Source organism: Theobroma umbraticum, unplaced genomic scaffold, assembly GCF_002168275.2.
Source record: "Theobroma umbraticum cultivar Fairchild unplaced genomic scaffold, ASM216827v3 scaffold_95.0, whole genome shotgun sequence".
Taxonomy (NCBI): domain Eukaryota; kingdom Viridiplantae; phylum Streptophyta; class Magnoliopsida; order Malvales; family Malvaceae; genus Theobroma; species Theobroma umbraticum.
In genome coordinates this window covers 7544988-7564630 of record NW_018397257.1, presented here as the reverse complement: position 1 = coordinate 7564630, position 19643 = coordinate 7544988, and the positions used below count along the sequence as shown (strand labels likewise).

General features: G+C 32.4%; 1 protein-coding gene across 1 annotated transcript; it reads right to left on the bottom strand.

The window, feature by feature from the left end:
* Positions 1 to 1009: 1009 nt before the first annotated feature.
* On the bottom strand, positions 1010 to 2991 carry LOC110412746 (aluminum-activated malate transporter 2-like). Its single transcript, XM_021423360.1, has 6 exons — positions 2706 to 2991; positions 2442 to 2582; positions 2075 to 2347; positions 1792 to 1904; positions 1546 to 1689; positions 1010 to 1435 (listed from the first exon to the last, which is right to left on the bottom strand). Exons 1-6 carry the CDS (start codon positions 2989 to 2991, stop codon positions 1010 to 1012), a joined length of 1383 nt encoding a protein of 460 aa, XP_021279035.1.
* Between the last annotated feature and the right edge of the window lie 16652 nt (positions 2992 to 19643).

The following is a 19643-nucleotide window of genomic DNA, read 5'->3' as shown; positions in this document are numbered from 1 at the left end:
TAAGTTCTAAAACTGAACAACTTTGCAAACCATCATATGTATTTAGTAGTCTACTTTTATAAAATGCAAAGATAAAGTTAGAATTTGGCTTCATTTTATCCAAAGCTATTTGCATAATTCTCCTTTTTCATACGGAGTGGTAGGGGTGAAATAAATTTTATAAATATCTTTTATTGAAAGATTCGCTTTGAAGTTAATTTTATTGCTTTCATAAATTCCATTTAAACCCCATTTGCACCAATACAAAGAGCTTCCTTGTATCTTGAGGATGGCAAATCCCAAATGGGGAGTGCATGTGTCTGTGGTGTGGCGCCTGCTTTCATGAAGGTAATCACATTCTTCTTAATGGCACGTGGATATGAAATCTGTGGGGTGATATTATGAAATGGTAGGGTACCATGATGTGTGTGTTGAACTCAATCTCCAAATTTCTTGAGCATGTTACCTATGTAGCTGAACAAATGGAGTGAAGGCTACATTGGATAATTATATGCGGGGCTACGTTGTGGTCTATATGGGGAGCAATAAATGAAAAGGTGTTTGTAAATAAATTTCGGAGAGGAGTGAGCTTGAGAGTTATGAAAATACTTTTATTTAGCTATGTGGAATAAGAATATTCCAACGCCATAACAAAAAAAACTAGGACAAGTCCATCGGCAATGTACGCAGTATGCAGACACATGCCGTCATCATCTTGCCAGACTTAGAGAGAAGTACCTAACAGACATAAAGAACCAAGTGCAAAACACAGGACCTGATGACAATGAAAGAAACCAGCAAAACTAAAGAAAGAAAATTTTAATAAGATATTTATGTTGAGATTGTTTGAGGGGCCAGTTTTTAATCTAACCTTAGCCTAAGGAAAGCTACAAGGGGAGCTTCGGATGGCATCCCCATTGGCTCCGTATGTATGCAACAATTAAATTAATAATATTTCTTGGAAGCTAAGATACTTTAATTATCACCATTCCATAAAGTTTTTCAACTACTCTCACAAAATTCTTTATATTTATTCCGCAATAGTAATAATATGATGTGGCATATCAATGTCAGAAACTTGCTGGACTGCTCCCTGGTGGAGCAAATCTGGCCGTTCGGGCGAGACTGTAGCATCTCTGTTCCTGAAGGATGCGACCTTGGCCAATTCATATACGGCTTCCGCAATTTTCTCAATGCATTCAATGATTTCTAGTAGAAGTAAAGCAACTGAAACTGCTGGTATAATCTCTAGTACATCTGCTTCTCCCCAAACGCTTTGTTTGAGGAGGTTTTTGAGCTCTTCAGCTGCAGTTTTCGAGCTGGCAATGTGCAGAATAGCTGATCTTGTCCGAACCATTTTCCTAAACGCGGACGCCAGTTCCTTCAAAGCTGTGCCAGATTCGTGGCTAACCTTTTCGCTTGGCCCTTGAATTTTGCCACGGTTTTCCGCAGGAGTCTGCAAGAATAAAAGCAGATAATTAAGTTTATGAAGAGAATGATGGTTAGGATTTGTGTAAATTGTAGTTTGAGGTTAAAAATTTGGTGAAATTGATTTTGGTTACATACCTGGATCTTAGAGTTAAGGTAGCTGTTAAGTGCTTCAACTTTGTAGGCACATTCCCGAGTAAGATTTCCGAGTTTTAGGTACATTTTCCAAGGATGACGGAACCCAAACGGACCATGACCTGGTTCCCATCTTGCTAAATTAGCCTGCAGAGAGAGTATGGAAATTTAATTGAATTAGCTAGTTCAATGAATTCAAGTAATGCCTTAAATGTGGGGGAGACAGAATTATATTAGCTGGTCACTTACCATTGTTTCTTCACCGCTTTTAGAAGTTAGAACACTTCTATATCCTTGAAGAAATGACTTGTTCACGTTGGATTGGGGCTCTTCAGATACTTTAAAGTATTCATCTCCAAAAGCTGTTTGTGTACATTGAATTACTCAGTGAGTATGACTTGACCACAAAAACTAAACTAAAAAAAGGGAATAGGGAATATTTGCTTGGCAGTGGGAGGGATTAAAATAACAAAATCATTCTTTAAGCATATGGCAGTAGTTCATCGGAGTTCAATAATATTGGATTTTGTACCTTCCAAAAAATTCCCAAGCTTTTCCATGTTGGCAGCGACCAAATTGTGGAGATCCTCACCAATCCAAACTGGGCAAATGCAAATACAAACAATGACCGAAATACAGCTACCAACTATGATTGTTGATAGCCTCTGATGGGCCATTTTTAGCACTTGATCATCTCGATAACCTGATACAGATACTAGGCTGAAGGTCAAGATGAATATTAACAGCCCGTAGTCGTATCTGGCCTTCAGTCTTGGAAAGAATCTCATAAATGTCACAATTGCAGCTGCAAAAAGGGCCCAATATTGAGACAAAGATGATCAGTTCGATATCGAAAATGGCATCGATTTTGTAATCTATATCATGAGTATGTAATTTACCTATTATGAAGACAAAAATTGCTATTAAGATGGGTTCGGCTGTCCTCCCAGAAAGAGTTGCTAAGCAGTGAGCTCCAATGCCTAAGGCACCTGCTACAAATGTTGCCAACATCCTGTTTAAACCTTTCCCAAGTGTTGCTCCTGCCAAAGATAACAGAAACAATGAAATTATTTCGAAATACTGAAAAAATTCGTTCTAGTGAAATAAAAATGGCAGTGGCATGTAAAAAAATTATCAAAATATAAAAGCAATGCTATACTTACCTACCGAAAATTCGAAAACGACCACAACAGTTAGAACAGCCCACAATGTACTGTCTTCAAAGCCATTATAGAGTGGCTTGAAGTAGTAGAACAATGAAACCAGTGTAAGCGCTAGCCCAACTTTTAGGGAATGAATTATCCTTCTTGGATCATCTTGCCCTAGTTTCTTCGCCATCCTTGCAATCCCCATTACTTTAGCACAAAATTCTTTAGGCAAGGCCTTGAGCCACTGGCACCCACGAGTTAAGGGCCCAGCACTCTCCTGCTCCGGAGATGTCACTTCCATTTGATATTTGGGAGAAGACCGAGCTAAGATTCTGTGTGCTCTTTTCTCTTGCAGAAAAGTGAATATTTCAAGTTTATGTAGTATATTTAAAAGCAAGAAATGTTTTTTGGAGTCCTCAATGCGCGTTATTACAACATAGACACTCAAATAAGAAGCACTAGGACAAATGTAATAATCTCGACAAGTGTGACCACATGACCAATTTTGGGGAAGTGCCAGGGTACAAATGTGGTCAAACAGGGCTAGCCAGCCGTACCAACGGCATGACACGCTTTAACTGTACGCGGGTGTGAAAATCTAGAGAACACCAAGTTAGATTGGAAACTTTAATTCCAAATCTGTAAGCTAGCCTTTCTCAATCCCCATAGGTGAAATGTAATTCATGCTTTGCATTTTGGTTATTTCACTGTGGTTGACGATACGAAGGAAAAAGGGCCTTTTCCCCAAATATATGTGTGAAATCTAGTTACTTTAACATATGGCATCTTTCTTAACCTAGGATGGGAAAAAGACAAACATTAATAACAACAACAGGCATCATTGTAAAGCTCAAACCCTTCACGTAACTTTTTTGTCTTTTGCTTTAATTTGCATAAACTTACAAAGTTGCCAGTTACCAGCACTGGAAATTCTCGTTTATCAAACCACATCGAGTAGGCGCATCTTAGTATGTCTAACATGGCTCCTATAATTATTTCTAACTAGATCGATCTTGCATGTTTTTCTTGCAGGCTCGTTCAGTTTTCTTTGTTTTCACAAGTTCTCTTTCCACATCAAAATACCTTTCTGTTCTTTTGATTCATACCTTTAAGTGCATCATCTTTTACAACTAATCATCCACAAAAGAGACAAGCACAACAGAAATATCTGTATATCAAGTAAACTGTCTTAATTGGGTCGAAAATTGAAGAAAAAAAAAACTTTGCTGAATATGTTTTGTGAAATCGAGTGAGATTTTACATGCCATTCCTTCTTGCTTGTTCTAAATGTAAACTCATAACATTAATGACAATAACCTCTGTCATTGTAAAGCTCAAACTCTCCACGGAACCATTTTTGCTTTAATTACTCATAATTGACATAGTTACGGCAAATAAAATTCTCATTCAGCCAAAAAACAATAGAAAAAAAGAAAAAGAGATATACAACAAATACGTACCGTCATTGTTAATTTCGAATCTTAATCATTGAAACTTATATTTTATCTTTTCCGTTTCTTTTTTAATGAACCGCAGTATATTTTATCTTTTCCTTTTCCTTGCTAATAAGCCCCAGTCAAGGGGATTAGGAAATTAAACTTCCGTATATGTCAATTAATACCCAATCACAATACGGCGTTAGTACATGCTACAGCATTAGGTCAAAGTCTCATGGATTTTCGGCGCCCACAAGTCCTTAAAGATTAGTTAAAATAACATGGGTTCAGTACGGTAGAACTCGAGAATGCTATAGTACTTCCAACCTGACAATATCTGTCTCCATACTGCACGTATCTATATTGAACACAACAATTCCATTTCTCCTTTCAACAACGCAATCATTCCGGACATCAATTAAATCACTGTGGACGGCCGAGCTCGTTGGATATCTATTGTTTTGGTCACCATTGATGGATTCCGTATTTCCTCTGTTCACATTATCTATTGCTTTCAATGCATTTTCTTCCAGAAGTTTCGTGAGCATGTATAAAACTTATTGTCCAGCGCTGTACTTGAGAATTTAGCTTAATAATAAGTGTACGTGTCATTTATTTAATGAGTGTGTTTGGATTTTTCTCAAAATTAAAAAAAGAAAAAGCTTATTGTGTATAATTACTATTTTCTTTTTTAAAGCAAAAGAATAGTGTGTAAATAGTATTTAGATAAAGTATCACAAAGATTAAGGTTATTATTTAAATTCCAAAATTTAAAATTGATTTTAATAGTTGGATCTCAAATACTAATTGAAGTAGAAAGTTTATAATTTTCTATGATCTTATTTGGTACTTGCTCTAAAGCAATCTAGCAATCCTTTATAATGATTAGGTTCCATTTGCACTAAAAGAAAAAACAGCTTTTTTTTAAGTAAAATTTCCACCGAGAAAAGTGTAATTTTTGTCAAAAATTTCCTTTTTCAATGAAATATTTTGTCAAAAATATTACTGGAAAAGTGTTGTCGATTTTATACATATAAATATACGTATCGAGCAAGTATATAATGATGAAGTAGAGTATCATTCTCATGAAAATTTGTTCTTAAATCTTTACTAAGTATTAAAATTTATAACATATTAATCTTATTTAAGTAACTAAAATTTTCATAAAATTAATTAAAAAAAATTAAAACAAGTACTAAGTTAACTAACAAAAATTAAAATTACTTGGAAAAAGTAATAAACAAAAAGTTAGGGTTATGCGTTCATTCAACACTTCATCTGATACTAACTTCTCTTATTACTTTCATTCATGGGTAGTTCTACTAACATAAAACCTAAAGTTATGTTCAAGTCTCCGTTGAGATACCTGCATAAATACTTAACTTAATTGGGTCACTACATATTTATAGGAATTAATTAAATAAAAATTATTAAGCTATTATTCAAATTTGGCTATGTATGGTAATTGGTTTAAGTCTACCCAAATCGCGTATCAGATCACCTAAGTGATGTGAACTTACACTATATAAACCTTAATCTAAACTAAAATCTCTCTGTCGAATCTTAATTAGATTCACAAATCAATTAATTGTTGGCCAAACAATCAAAAGTATTAAGAATATATTTGAATAAGTAAAACCATACCTATTCATAGTAAATAAAAGAGAAACAAATATTCAAATTACGTGTTGAAATTTATCACAATCCTAGAAAGATAATTTAGCTCATAATAACTAATAAAATAATATCCAAAGAAATTTAGTCATGAATTCAAATCGAAGAAAATAAAAGAAACACAAAAGTAGAGAAAGAAACTAATTATTGAAGCTTTATTATCTCAATTCTCTCTCAAATTCTTTTGTTTTCTTGTTTGGTTCTTGGCTTCTAATTTTTAGAGTTGTTGCTTGCTGCCTCTCCTTTGAATGCTCTCAAAAGGCTCTTAAATATGTGCAAAGGTGCCCTACTTTCCAATTTTCCATCAAGGTTTTAATTATGGAAATCGAGGTGGTGTCATGGCCATAACTTCTTAGTGGTGCAACTTCATGACAAGCTGTGGTAGCACCGCAGCCCTTCTTTTCTATTGCTGTAGTGTTGTATTCTTGACCTTTAGTATGATGCACCCATCCAGCCTAGCGTTGCAACCATAAGCTTTCTGCGTTGCGGTAGTGGTCCGTCAGCACCACGGCCTTGAATGACTCAGCGTTGCGGCTTCAATCACCATGTTGTCTTATGTGTAGTCTGCATCTGTCTATCATCTTCCGACGTGGTTTTCACCTTGATTTGGTCCAAATTGGGCAAAGTACATGAAAGTTGTAGCTCATTCTTTAGATTTCTAATAAATTAAAAATCAAATCAATTGGATTTCTACAACTCAAATTATCTTTAAATTATCGCAGCATGTACAAGTAACACATTTACCATACTTGTGCTATCATAACTCAATTTCACCTTTATCATCATATATCCAGCACATAACCATGAGAGAAATCGACATCGACTCTTCTTAATGTAAATTAAATCAAAATAAAGTAAAATTAAACTAAAACAACTTAATTTAACTATTCAACATGTAACCTAATTTAACTTAGAAAAAAAACTAAAATACTCAAATCCGAACCTAAAACTCAAAGGTCTAGTTGCTAAAGTCCCCAAAATATGTTAAACATAACTCTATATAATAGAATTATCAAAAAGTAAAATCAGAAAAATAGAAAATGAATTCGTTCACTCTTATTGGCGTAATATTATGTCAGAATATTTTGAAAGACGTTGAAATTCTAGTAATATTCCATCAAAAATCAGAAGAAATTCCCAATTCCAATAGATTTGCAGGATGAAATTTCATCAAAAATTTGTCCGAAATTCTTACAAAATACATGCTTAATTCTAATTAAATATAATTTTCTATATTGATTAATATTCCCTATCAAATTTTAAGGAACAAAAATTGCACAAATATGCAATATATAAATAAATATCGCATAAACAAATTATCAATGTGCATATAATGATACCAAATTATTGAAATAAACAAATATGGAAAAATTCATTTAGTCACCAAGTATCATCAATGCAAATAAAAATGCTCCAAGCCATGAAGCGTTTTGCTGCGGTGGACGAGCCACATACATGCTCCAATCAAGTGAATGATTCGCTCCATCAGATTCTTCATATTCTCGTTGTTCTCTCTTATTTGCTCACGAATCTCTAGTACAAGTTCCTCAAGACTCTACACTCTCGTATAGAGGATCCTGATGGGAAGCATTTGCAGTGGAAGGACCAAATGTTCACTCAAACGTTGGTGCAACGATGCGTGCTGCATGTAAAGTTGTTGCAAGCATCCTCGTATCCAAAACCTACACATGTGAGTACGACTGATTTTGCACCCCATCCAAGTTCTTAAGTCTAAACTTGCTGCTCAAACTCCGACTGAGAGAATTAATTTTCATCATATTTTTGTAGTAATGCAGAATCATAGATTTTCTATAAAAATTTAAAAATGATTATCATTAGTATAATTGTTATACAATTGAATAATGGAAAAAATTAAAATTTCAAGTAATCATTATCAACATTTGAAAACATATTTCAAGAGGCTAACTCGATGGCAGATGCTTTGGCCAAGTTTGGGGAGGATAGGAGGGTGATGTTTTATGCTTGTCGAGAGGTGGTATTTATTATTCTTCGTATTAGATGGTGACTCCCTTTTAGCCCCTTCTATGCCACAGCTGGCATGGTGCATGGCTTTTGTGTGGTGGCTGCTTTGTGTGTGTGTGTGTGTGTGTGTGGTGGCTGCTTTTGATATGGCATGCACGTTATATTTATGTTGTTGTGGAAGCCCATGCTGGCGCTGATGTTAAATGTTTTTCGGTGGCCTTAGCTTTATATGGCAGCTTGAATGATAGGCGTTTTTTTTTTATTGGCTACTGCAGCAGGGGTCCCAGTTTGGACTGTCTCGTTTACGGTCACTTTGCTTGATCATGTCCGGCCTTTGCCAATAATGTACTCATGTTTTCTGATGATTAATGATCAATTCACATCGATCGAGTTGAAAAAAAAAAACATTTAAAGTATAAACGTTAAACGTTTATTCATACCGTTGAACCTTTTAGAAAATGTGACAGGTCGCTTCAAATTGGTTGCCTTCAATCATTTACAGTAATGTCCAATAATTAATAGTTTCAATTCTCTAAATGTGTTTCAATCGGTAAGCTCAAAAACCTTACATAAATCCATTTTAGAATATTCCATATATCATGCTAGTATTAGACATGCATACAAATATAAATTTTTAATTATTAAGCCTTCAATTTCTAGTAAAGTGCAAATGTATGTGCATGTCATATATGTTTCTTATTGACATGCAAAAGATTTAAAATAAGATACTATTTCTCTTGTTGTTCAAAGTGCTGCCCATTGCTAAAATCCAACATACGGGGAGGTCGAGATTCTTAGCATGACTAACAACTTAAATAGGACAAAATAAAACAATGTAATTTAAAAAATTCTTAAAGGATTTAATGAAAATGGTTCTTACCATCCTTACATGAACAAGAAAAGGTATTGAACCACTTCTGTGCTTCGTTATGCTTCCCTCCTTTTATGTAAAGCAAATTTTCTTTTGCTTTCATGGATCAACTTTGCCATTTATCACTATTATGTTATTTATCAATAAAGACATACCAAATTGTCATTAAGATCCATGGTCTAGACATGCCTTTGAAGTCTATAATGTTAGTGTCACTGGCCTCTGCAACTGCATTTTTCCTTTTCTTTGCAACATGTCTGTCAACTGATCCCTACAAGTTTTTTCCATACACGTCGAACTAATGCAACCTCTTTCGGCATACCACATAAAATTATCCTAGCATAAAAGATTATGATAAATAAATCAGCATCTTTATACACATAGATGAAAACAAATAAATATATATTTAATTTAACACTTTCTTCCATGTCAGTCACGAGTTGTTGAAATGACTTTTCATAATTCTAATAACTGAGGTGTTGACCCTTGTCTCTAATTAAGGCACTACTGTCACATGATAAAAGAAAGTCATTAGATAGTGAAATATATAATTAATTAAAATACAAGTTGACACACCTGCCTTTAAGATGAGTCAGATGAAACCTCAGTGTCGCATCCGTTGGCACTGAAATCCTACAATAAGCCCTCTAGTCCTTAACCTTGTGGAGCCATCACCTCCAATCGTAACCTCTATCTGTGGCCAAAGATCCACGGGAAAAAGGAGTCGAATTCACATTCATCGTTGGCTTAGTTTGTGGATTCACTGAATAAGGTGGCTCCACAGGGGGATGATTGGTAGGATTCACCTGTATGAGTGGATGGATTAGCCAAAGTGGTAGCCTCCGTGGGCATAGACATAGACCCCAGCACTCTTGTTGAATTACATCTCACTTTAGATAGCTTTCTTTTAACCATCATTACTGTAAAATAGAATAAAAAATGAATTATAATGTTAAAAAGTTTTGAAACAAAACAAGGCCAACCATAAGTAATAACAAGCATATGTAGAATAAGATGGATAAAAGCATGAGTGTTAGGTAATTTATCATAATGTGAAAGATAAATTATAACAATTTTATTACATGCCAACATCCTTAACAAACAACTAAGTTAAACCAACCTAAAACAAAAAAACAAATCTTCTAATTTTTATTTATAATAACATCAATAATCATTATAATAAGCAAACTCATTCTTCATTTTGAACTTCATCGTCGTCACCAACATCACTATCAATTGTTTGGTCTTCCTCTTCTTCTTCAGCTCCACCTGCATCTTCTTCTCCTTCCAATTTATTATCTTCATCATCAATTAATGGATTACCTTCTTCATAATCACCATTTGTTAGAACTCTAGAGATATCAAATTCCTCAAGAAACGACATTTATTGGAATATATAGATGCTTTATCTTTGTGATAAATCTTTCATTCAAATCAATTGGATTTTCTCTATCTTCACAATTACGAAGGTCAAATCTACTCCTCACCTTTATTTTAAACACTATCCATTAATCATATTGATCTCTTTCGGTCGATGGATAACTATTATAGTAAACTTAGTGAGCTTATTCAATTAATATAAATGGTTCATTACTAGTAAGAACTGAGTTGTGTTTAATTTCAATAAGACCATGAAGGAGGTGTGGCTTAACACCTTTTTTAGTGTCCAACCAATAGAATTTAAACAAGATAACCCCATTTCTAGAACCAAAATACTCCAACCTTATGATATCTAGCAAGACACCATAAAAGTCACGATTGTACTTGTTGTAAGAACTCCCTTTGATGCATACCTTACTATTTATTGTCTTACGATTTTGCTCATAATCAATGATGTGGAACTTGAAACGATTGACAAAGTAACCTTTTTAACACCTTGCAATACATCCTAAGCCGAGAGATGTCTCAAAGATACCTAAGTCAATTTCATCCTTACGTTTTGAGACCTATCAAAGTGTAAGGCATAAAATGAATGGTTCACTTACAATTGCAATACATGTTTGTATCCAAAATGAAACTATTTTAGATGTAAACTAATTACATATTGTCTAAACCATTTTATATCCTCTTACATATTCCCAACCTCTTTTTTCCATTTCATTAAATATACTATCATTGTAAATCTCAAATTTACAAGCTATGATAATTATTATATTAACCATTAGGGTCTAGGCTATAATGTTGCTTACTCAATGAATTAGAGTAACTCCTTGTAATTCATTGAAACATATATTTTCTGCAACATAATACTTGACATCTTCTAGATATTGAGACTTAGTTTATGGATCGAAAGCTCGACCAAGATGAGTGAACATTGATAGACATGTCACAACCCAATATCGAGCCATGACTGACTTAAGGATTAAGTAGACAAGGCTCACTTGACCCAAGTAAGCCTTATACTCATGAACTATACACATATCATCATATAATCATCTCCATAATAGCAAGCGTATTCTTGCTAATACACATCCATAAAAAGCACACATCATATAATATACACATAGTTTCATTGGTCTTTAAATTCCAAGATTTCATTAATATCTAGTTGCCTTCAAGCCATCACATTAATTCACAAGTATATAATAAAGTATAATGCCAATCCTTGGCTACAAAGTAAAAGTGTATTATCAATAGTCTAAATGCATAATCAAAAGTAACTCATTAGTGGAATGTGACTCAACACAATAAGGTTGCATGTAAGGGCCATTAGGCGCACCTACCAAAGTAAGACTATAATATTCCTCCAATATAACGATCCAAGCTAACTCAATAATCTAAAAACACAACAAGAATTTACACGTGTGAGTTATAAGACTTAGTGAGCAAGTAAGGGGAAGGAAACAAGCCAAGGACGCAAGTTTTTACATAAATCATATTTTATTACAATCATGCATTTGGGATTAAATGCCAATCTTGAGTCAATTTATGAAACAAAGTTGTTTTCGTACTTCTTTTAAATAATCTTAATCGAGTTTAAGGTACTTTAGAAGTTTGGATTAAAAAGGAAGGTAAAAATATGTGAAAAGCCTTTAAAAGGTGTAAAAGGTTTCAATACACAATAGGTATCGATACCTCGAGAAGTATCGATACTTTCCATCCAAAATGCTTTTGTTTGTAAGGTATCGATACCTCCTTATAAGGTATCGATACTTTTCATCTAGTTATCAATACATCTTGTAATGTGTGGGTCCGAGAACCCGATCACTAAACATGAGAAATGTTAGGAGTTGCCACCAATCTTTTGTGTTTAAGTGTGATTGGCCACTTATTGATTTTATTCTAGTCAACGATGTCCTAAATTGATTTAAGTTCGTCAAAAAAGCAATAAACTGATATGCGAATTTTAAAATGGGTTCGGAGTACAGTTACACATGAGAAAGAATTAGAACCCTCATAATGCCCGTTCCATGAACGATACCATTCAATCATATAGCATCCTATATTAACCTTAACTTTTAATTTTGTTCTTATGTTTTCTTATTCTTCGTTTGTTTATTTTATTCTTTATTTTATTAGCAAATTAAAGCGTTTTATTCGATTTTACAAGTTCACATGATACAATTATGAAATGATGTCATGATTTACCAATTTTAAACAATAGGAAGCAAAAACCTTGTATCAGAAAATCATTCTAAACAATCCTAATGCTTTAGTGAAGTCTCAAAGTTTTCTTCACTTAAGGATGTCTCCGGAAAAACTCATCTCAACAAATCTTTCGAGAAAATCCCATCATTAGAATTCTCGTCCCATTAGCAACATAAATGTGCCGTATACTATGTCAAGATAAAATTGTGAATGATGCCAAAATGTGAGCGTTTATGGATATAATTTTGTTGATTTCAATTTTTATGATAATATATTTAATATTTTAATATAATTAAATGCATTATTCATTTTTTTACTATATATCTCTTAGAGAAACATTTTATTTAGATTGATAATTAAATTTTTTATGGGTTATTATTATTTTATTTTATTAAACTATTTTTTATTGAATCAACAACTAATCTTTTATTTTGCAATAATTGTTTGAATTGATTAATAACCATATCAATTTTAATTTTGGATAGAATATTATATGAATTTTAAGGTAATTGCTTGAATTAACAGAATATTGGAATATAAAATTAAGATTTATCTTGATACTTCAAATAAAAAACCCTAATTGAATTCCATTCGAACGAAAGTTATCCCAAAAATAACAACGTTTTGCCCTTCTGGGTGAAATTTGTCATCAGAATTAATCCAAAAACAACCATTATATTTTTATATTTATAATTTTATATTATATCGTATTTTCTTTTTCTATTTTTTATATATACACCTATATGCATAAATTTGTATAGCTAAATATTTCATTTCTATTACCTTCTTAACTTATTCTTATTTATGATTAAATATATTTATTTTCCTTATATTTCTTTCATTTATAAAAGTCTATTTCTTTATAACTAGGCATTTTCTATTTTTCTATTTAAATCTCTTTTTGTTTTTACTAAACGTTTATTTATTTTCTATATTTTCACGTTAACTAAATCTATCACCATAATATATTTTTTATTTAGACATTCACCTTCTATCTATATATATTCAACTTACCTAAAACTATATTTTTTTAATAACTAAATATTTATCTAAGTTTATGTTCTTTTTATAACTAACCATATTTAAAACACTTTTATTACTTTTGTTGTTATTATTTTTATAGTTTTCTGTTTATTTAATTTCTAACCCTATTTCTAATATTCATACTACAAACATAATTTCCCTATTTATTACTTTATAAATATATTTATATCATTATGAAACTATACTAAAATGCTCATAAAATTAACACTAACATCAACATGCCAACCGAAATAATTAAACGTCTAGAGCATACCCAAACTCTGAGCCCAAAACTAATCCAACCACAAGAGAGGCCGTAGACCTACCTCAAGAGGCCCAACTCTTCTTGTGAAACACACCGTTTAGGTGCCCAGGGGAAGGAACTTGCTCCTCTTAAAATGGCATCATTCCAAGCTTCCTTTCAGCACCAAAGCACCATCAACAAAACAACGCCTTTTTGCCCATCTTATTCCTAGATATATAAATCCCTTTTTCTTTTTCCTTCTTCACTTTCCCTTCCCAGTTCCTCTCTCTAGCAGCTAAACCCTCTACCCGAACACTCTCATTTCTCTCTTTCAAATGAAACGTTCAAACCCTTTCCAACGACTGATGGCCTTAAAATATCACTCTCCTTCCCTTCACTCTCTTTCTCTCTAACACTAATCGGAAGGCTTAAACAAACACTCCGAACTCAAATCCAAAAACCCTACTATCGACCCCTATTTCCCTCCATTTTTGCATTGCTTTACTTCTTGTTTTGGGTGATTTAGAGGTTTTGTTTTTTGATATTGGCTAGGTATTTGGCTAGTAGAATAAAGTTAGGGTTTTGTTTTGAAATTGGGTTTCTCATTCGGCTACCATTACTTAGGCTTTTTTGTTCTCTCATGAATCTCCACCCTCTTTCCCCTTTTCTTCGGTGATTTTTGGAGTTTTTATCGAATCCGATTGGACGAGAGTGCAATCAAGCTCTTCTAAGCATGATTTCACAGACGGATGGCTCAAAGCCAAAATGGGGCAAGAATCGCCTAGTAGGTTGCCATTGCAATCTGTCAGCTTGCCTTTTCTTTTTTTTTTCAAAAACTTGATTTTTAGTTTATGGACCTTTGAGGCTTTATAAGTCAAAAGGCGAAAATTTAAAAATAAACCCAAATTGGTTTTAGGCTTAAAAGCTTAAAATGGCTTAATTTTAATTGGACTTAGAGCTAGCTTGAACCAATAGCATAATGCCAATGAATGATAAAATAAAATAAATTGTATGAATAATAATAATAATAACAACAACAATAATAATAAATTATCCAGATAAAATAAGGTGTCTACAAATACTTCAATGTTATTACCTCGAAATTGGGCCAATTTCCAGCATCAACAAGGCATTTTGATCAAACCATTCACAACACTAATTTTACAAGACAAGACCTCATTCAGATATTTACATTTAACACAATTCTTTTAGAAGACTACATATTAATGTCAATTCCTAACTTAGAATCCCTTCCATTTCATAAATAACATCCCAACACATGTCAAAATCATCATCATAACCATATACCAACACCACCATGGATCTGTGCCCTTCCACCACACACATGGCCACTATATCCCATCGCCCACATCCATAGGTAACAGATCCCCATGCACAAAACTACTAGAATAATAAATATACATATTTACATAGCTTATATGCATTTGTAAACACATTTAAAACAATTGAATTAACTTCAAACTTTTTATAAACATGTAAATAAACAAGGTAATTGTTTAATTCAAAAAACATTAAAGAGACATGCTTGTATTTATACATTAAAATAGTTGAAAATGTCATATGTACTCACCTCCTTCCACACTACAATCAACCTAAGAATGCCTTATTCCAAATTGGTCTTTGGAGCCTCAATAGAAACTAGAATAACTAGCAATCAACATTAATCACCTCAACTTATCCACTAATTTTCATAATTCTTAAATACCCACATAAAACCCTAACATATTCTCTTCCTAACCTAAAATCAATCTTTAATTATCTACCAAATCATAAATCCATGCCACAAATGGCTTATATTCACACTCTTCTTACCTTGGTGAGCTTGTTATAAGAAAACTAAATGAATTCCTAGAATTTAGAGAGAGAAATGAAATTACTTTAGAAAGACAAAGTAAAAAATGAAAACCCATCAAACTAAAGGATTTAAAGACTGAATCTTACCTTAATACAGCTTTAAATTTGAAGAAATGATGTTGGAAATCTTGTATCTGGAAAATGAATAACAAAAAAGTGAAAAATGAAGAAGAAAAGAGAAGAAGGCTAGAAAAGGGGATGGAGAGGAAAAAAAGGATTGAAAGCTATTAGAAAATAAAAGGATGGAAAATTATCATTTTACCCTTTTTTTTTTTGTAAAATGTGTCACAAGTATCTATACCCACAAGTATTGATACCTAGGGCATAGGGATCGATACTCATTATACAAAATGTCTCATAAAATGCTCTTTTTCCTTACATAGTGCACCCATTTTGGTTTTTCATTCTCTTTTTTCTTTCAAATAGACTTGGTAACTTGTAAACATAGATTTTTTTTTTCAAAGGAAACTTCTAAGCTATTGGTTAAAGAGAATATTTTACAATTTTACTTAAGAATTTTACTATTTTACCCTTATAGTAAAAATCGGGGTTTTACGATTATACATCCCTTCATCATCATTACATGGCACACAATTCAATCTTGTTCACATAGTAAGTTCAAAATACAATAAGCAAAACGAGGAGATTTCCTCAATGGTATATGCCTCAAATATAAGTCCTTAACAAATGCTTAATTTTCAATTCTTTATTAAGATAATGCAAAGACCTAAGAATCATAATAGAAATAAAACTTAATGAGTACCCAAAAGTCCAGCTATTTACTAATTAGAAGCAAATGGAAGATGTTGAACCATAGTACTTCTTAAATAGATACAACCATTGATAATGGACATGCCCACTAACACTAGCCTTGCAAGGCAAGTGAATAAATAAATACTCCATAAAATCAAAGAATCGATAGGAAAGATCTTCATAATTTCCAATATAGTTTCAATAATTTTTCCTTCTAAAGTCTCTATACAATCTACATGTATTTCAGTTGAACATGAATCTCAAAAGAACTAAGATAGCTCAATAATTGTATTCTAAATAAAGTTAGGCACTAGATCACGAAAGGCAGTTATAAGTAACCATTGCATAAAAGCATAACAATCATGACTTTTCAAATCATAAAACTTGCATTCGACTTCATTAACACACCAAGCTATGTTCGATGCAAACTCATAAGGAAGTACCAACTATTTCACCCATGCCTAAACAAATTTTTTTCCTCACTTAAATTATACTAGGCTGTAGGCTTGAAAAGTTTCCATTATTTTCAATCAATTCCAATTATGATTTCTTATAATACACCTCCAAATCATGTCATGCGTTTATGTTGTCTTTGGTCTTTCCCTTAACATCCATTATTGTTTTGAATATATTTTCAAGGATATTATGCTTAATATGCATCACATCCAAATTCTCATGAATAAGAATGGTACACCGATAAGATAACTCCAAAAATATATTATTCTTCACCCAATTATGACTTTGATCAAAACTTAAAATCTTTTGTTCATTATAGTTTGTCCCAAATGTGATATGAGGAAGAGAACTCAATTGTCACAACCCAAAACCGAGATCCATGACTTGCACAAGGGTCTAATGGGGATTTCCCACATAACCCAAACTAGCCTTAAATTAAAAATAGATTCATATATTCACATATAAACCATGGGACACATAACCATGCAAACATATATACCTATATGTATATATATAAGATAAAATTTCATAAATATCCATTTGCACTATCTCGTGCTCAATATGCAAAGTAGAAAAAATTTTCAAACATCAAAGTATAAACCTTCTCGAGGCAAAACCAAAATATAAACATTTATTAGAAATGTAAACAAAGTTCAAAATCCATATTAAATAGATAATACTAGTGGAGCACAACTCAAAGGAAAGGGATTAACATCTACCAAATGCCATATCGACCACTTACCACAATATAGAAATAGCTTTTCCCAAAGAACAGTGAGCCAAGCAATCTACAAATCTTAAAAAAAATGAGGAAAACTAACAAGTCATGAAGACTCCGTGAGCAGATACAAAGAGGAAGAATAACCTAAACAGAAAAGGGTTTATTAAATATATACATTCAAACACAATGCAATAAAGCAAAATTTCAAATATTTTCCAAGTTTCATTTCCAAAGCATAATCAAATCATTTCAGAATATTTCAGATGTAAACAAAGTCTTTATACAAAGCTTAGTGGTTAATCACTAAGCCATTGGTATCTCAAAATCTTTTTTGTAGTGTGAAGTTTCAAAAATATATAATCCTTAAGTATCGATACCTTCTATAAAGTTATCTATCTTTTTCAAATAGAATGACTTCCAAGGCTTCTTGGGCTCAAGGTATTGATACTTTTGTCATAAGTATTGATACTTTTGTCATAAGTATTGATGCTTTTAACACAAAATGTCTTTTCACTTTCAAGTACCAATACATTCCTTAGACGTATTAATACATTTCAAACAAAATGTAATTCTAGGAAATTTTGAAGAACAAGTATCAATACTTCCTCTTAGAGTATTGACACTTTCTTTACAAAACTTAGTTTTTTGGCCAAAATTCAATGTTTTAAGTCCAAATGAATCCATAATCATTTCACATAAACTTCTTAGAGTTCAAATATCAAGCACATAGTGAATAACACACTCAAAGTGGGTTTTTCCTTAACCCAAAAATCAAGCATGATTTATTAGAATTCACATCGTTATCAATTCACATTTCAAATATTTCAAGTCTCAACTTGACATAATAAATCTTACAAAATTTATGTGCTGCTCAAACTTAAGAAAAACTATCAAAATAGAGGATAGGGTATCATCCCTACTATTTAGAAATCAAAGGATGTCAAAACACCAAAGTATAGTCCAATGCTTGTAGCTGTTGACTTTCCAATAACAGAGGGTAAGGTATCACCCCCATTACTTGGAACATTTTATACAAAGGGTAGGTTATCATCCTTGCTACTTGGAACATATAAATGAAGGGTACGATATCGTCCCCGCCACTTGAAATATATCAATAAGAGGGTAAGGTATCATCCTCACTACTTGGAACATACAAAGGTGTCGTCACACCTAAATGGTCTAGTACCTATAGTCACTAACCTCAAGTATTCAAATCATTGTCCACAATGGCTAATATCTAATGTCACTAGCTACGAATCTTTGCCTTAATAGGCTCCAATAAAACATTTTCAAAATTAGAGTTTATCTGAATACTCATATTGGAACTAAACAGGTGAAATCTCTCACCAACAAGAGTATAGAGTTGTGATAGGATTCATTTATAACCTTCAACCCATGTTATCCTTTCAATGACTAAGTGACTCAATACTAGAGTTTTTCCAAAATAATTTTCATATCAATTTCAAAATGTTAATCATTATATCATTTCATAGACAAATATTTAGAGTTTTGAGATATCAAAACATTCAAAATACTTGTTCCCCATGCACAAAAAACTAGATACAGAATAGACATATTTACATAGCATATATAGCTTTCATCAAATACAATTTAAAATTCATCATGCACATCACAATCCTTGAAGTAGTTCATGCTTCATCGAAAATATGTTTAAATGCGAGATTGTAAACAAGGTATGCTTAATTATATTAAAAAAAATTAAAAATGTCGTATTTACCTACCTCATTGAAGCATGCTTTTCTTCTTAGCATCTTTTGTCGAAAGCTCCACCCCTCCAAAAATACCAACCTCTCCAACAACACCTATCCATAATCAATCTATCATTAATACCTTGTTATTTAATCTCCTTTTTTAAACAATAACCATCTATTTTTCCGTAAACTTCTTCTCTTAATTTCTAATCCAAAATCAATAGCTAAATCTAACCTAACCATGAGTATGAACTTAAAAATAGTTAGGGTTTATTATAACTTTACCTTGGAGAGCTTGAGAGTACCAAAATCAATCCTAAACCTAAGTTTTAGAATGAAAGACAAATTGCTTAGAACTTATAAATTTTGAAAATCATAACCCAAAAATCTATTATTTTAAATGACAAAACCTTACCTCATAAAGTTCTTAAAATCAAAATCCTATCTCAAATCTTAAATTTGGAGACTTCAAAAGACTTGGAAGTATTGGAGAAAGTGTAGAGATGGAAGAGAGAAAGGAAAGTGTAAGTTTAGAGAGAAAAATGTTTTAATTATTTTTTTGTAAAGTTCGAGGGGTTCAAGGCTTAAAATGAGGTGAAGAGTCTAAATTGCCTTTA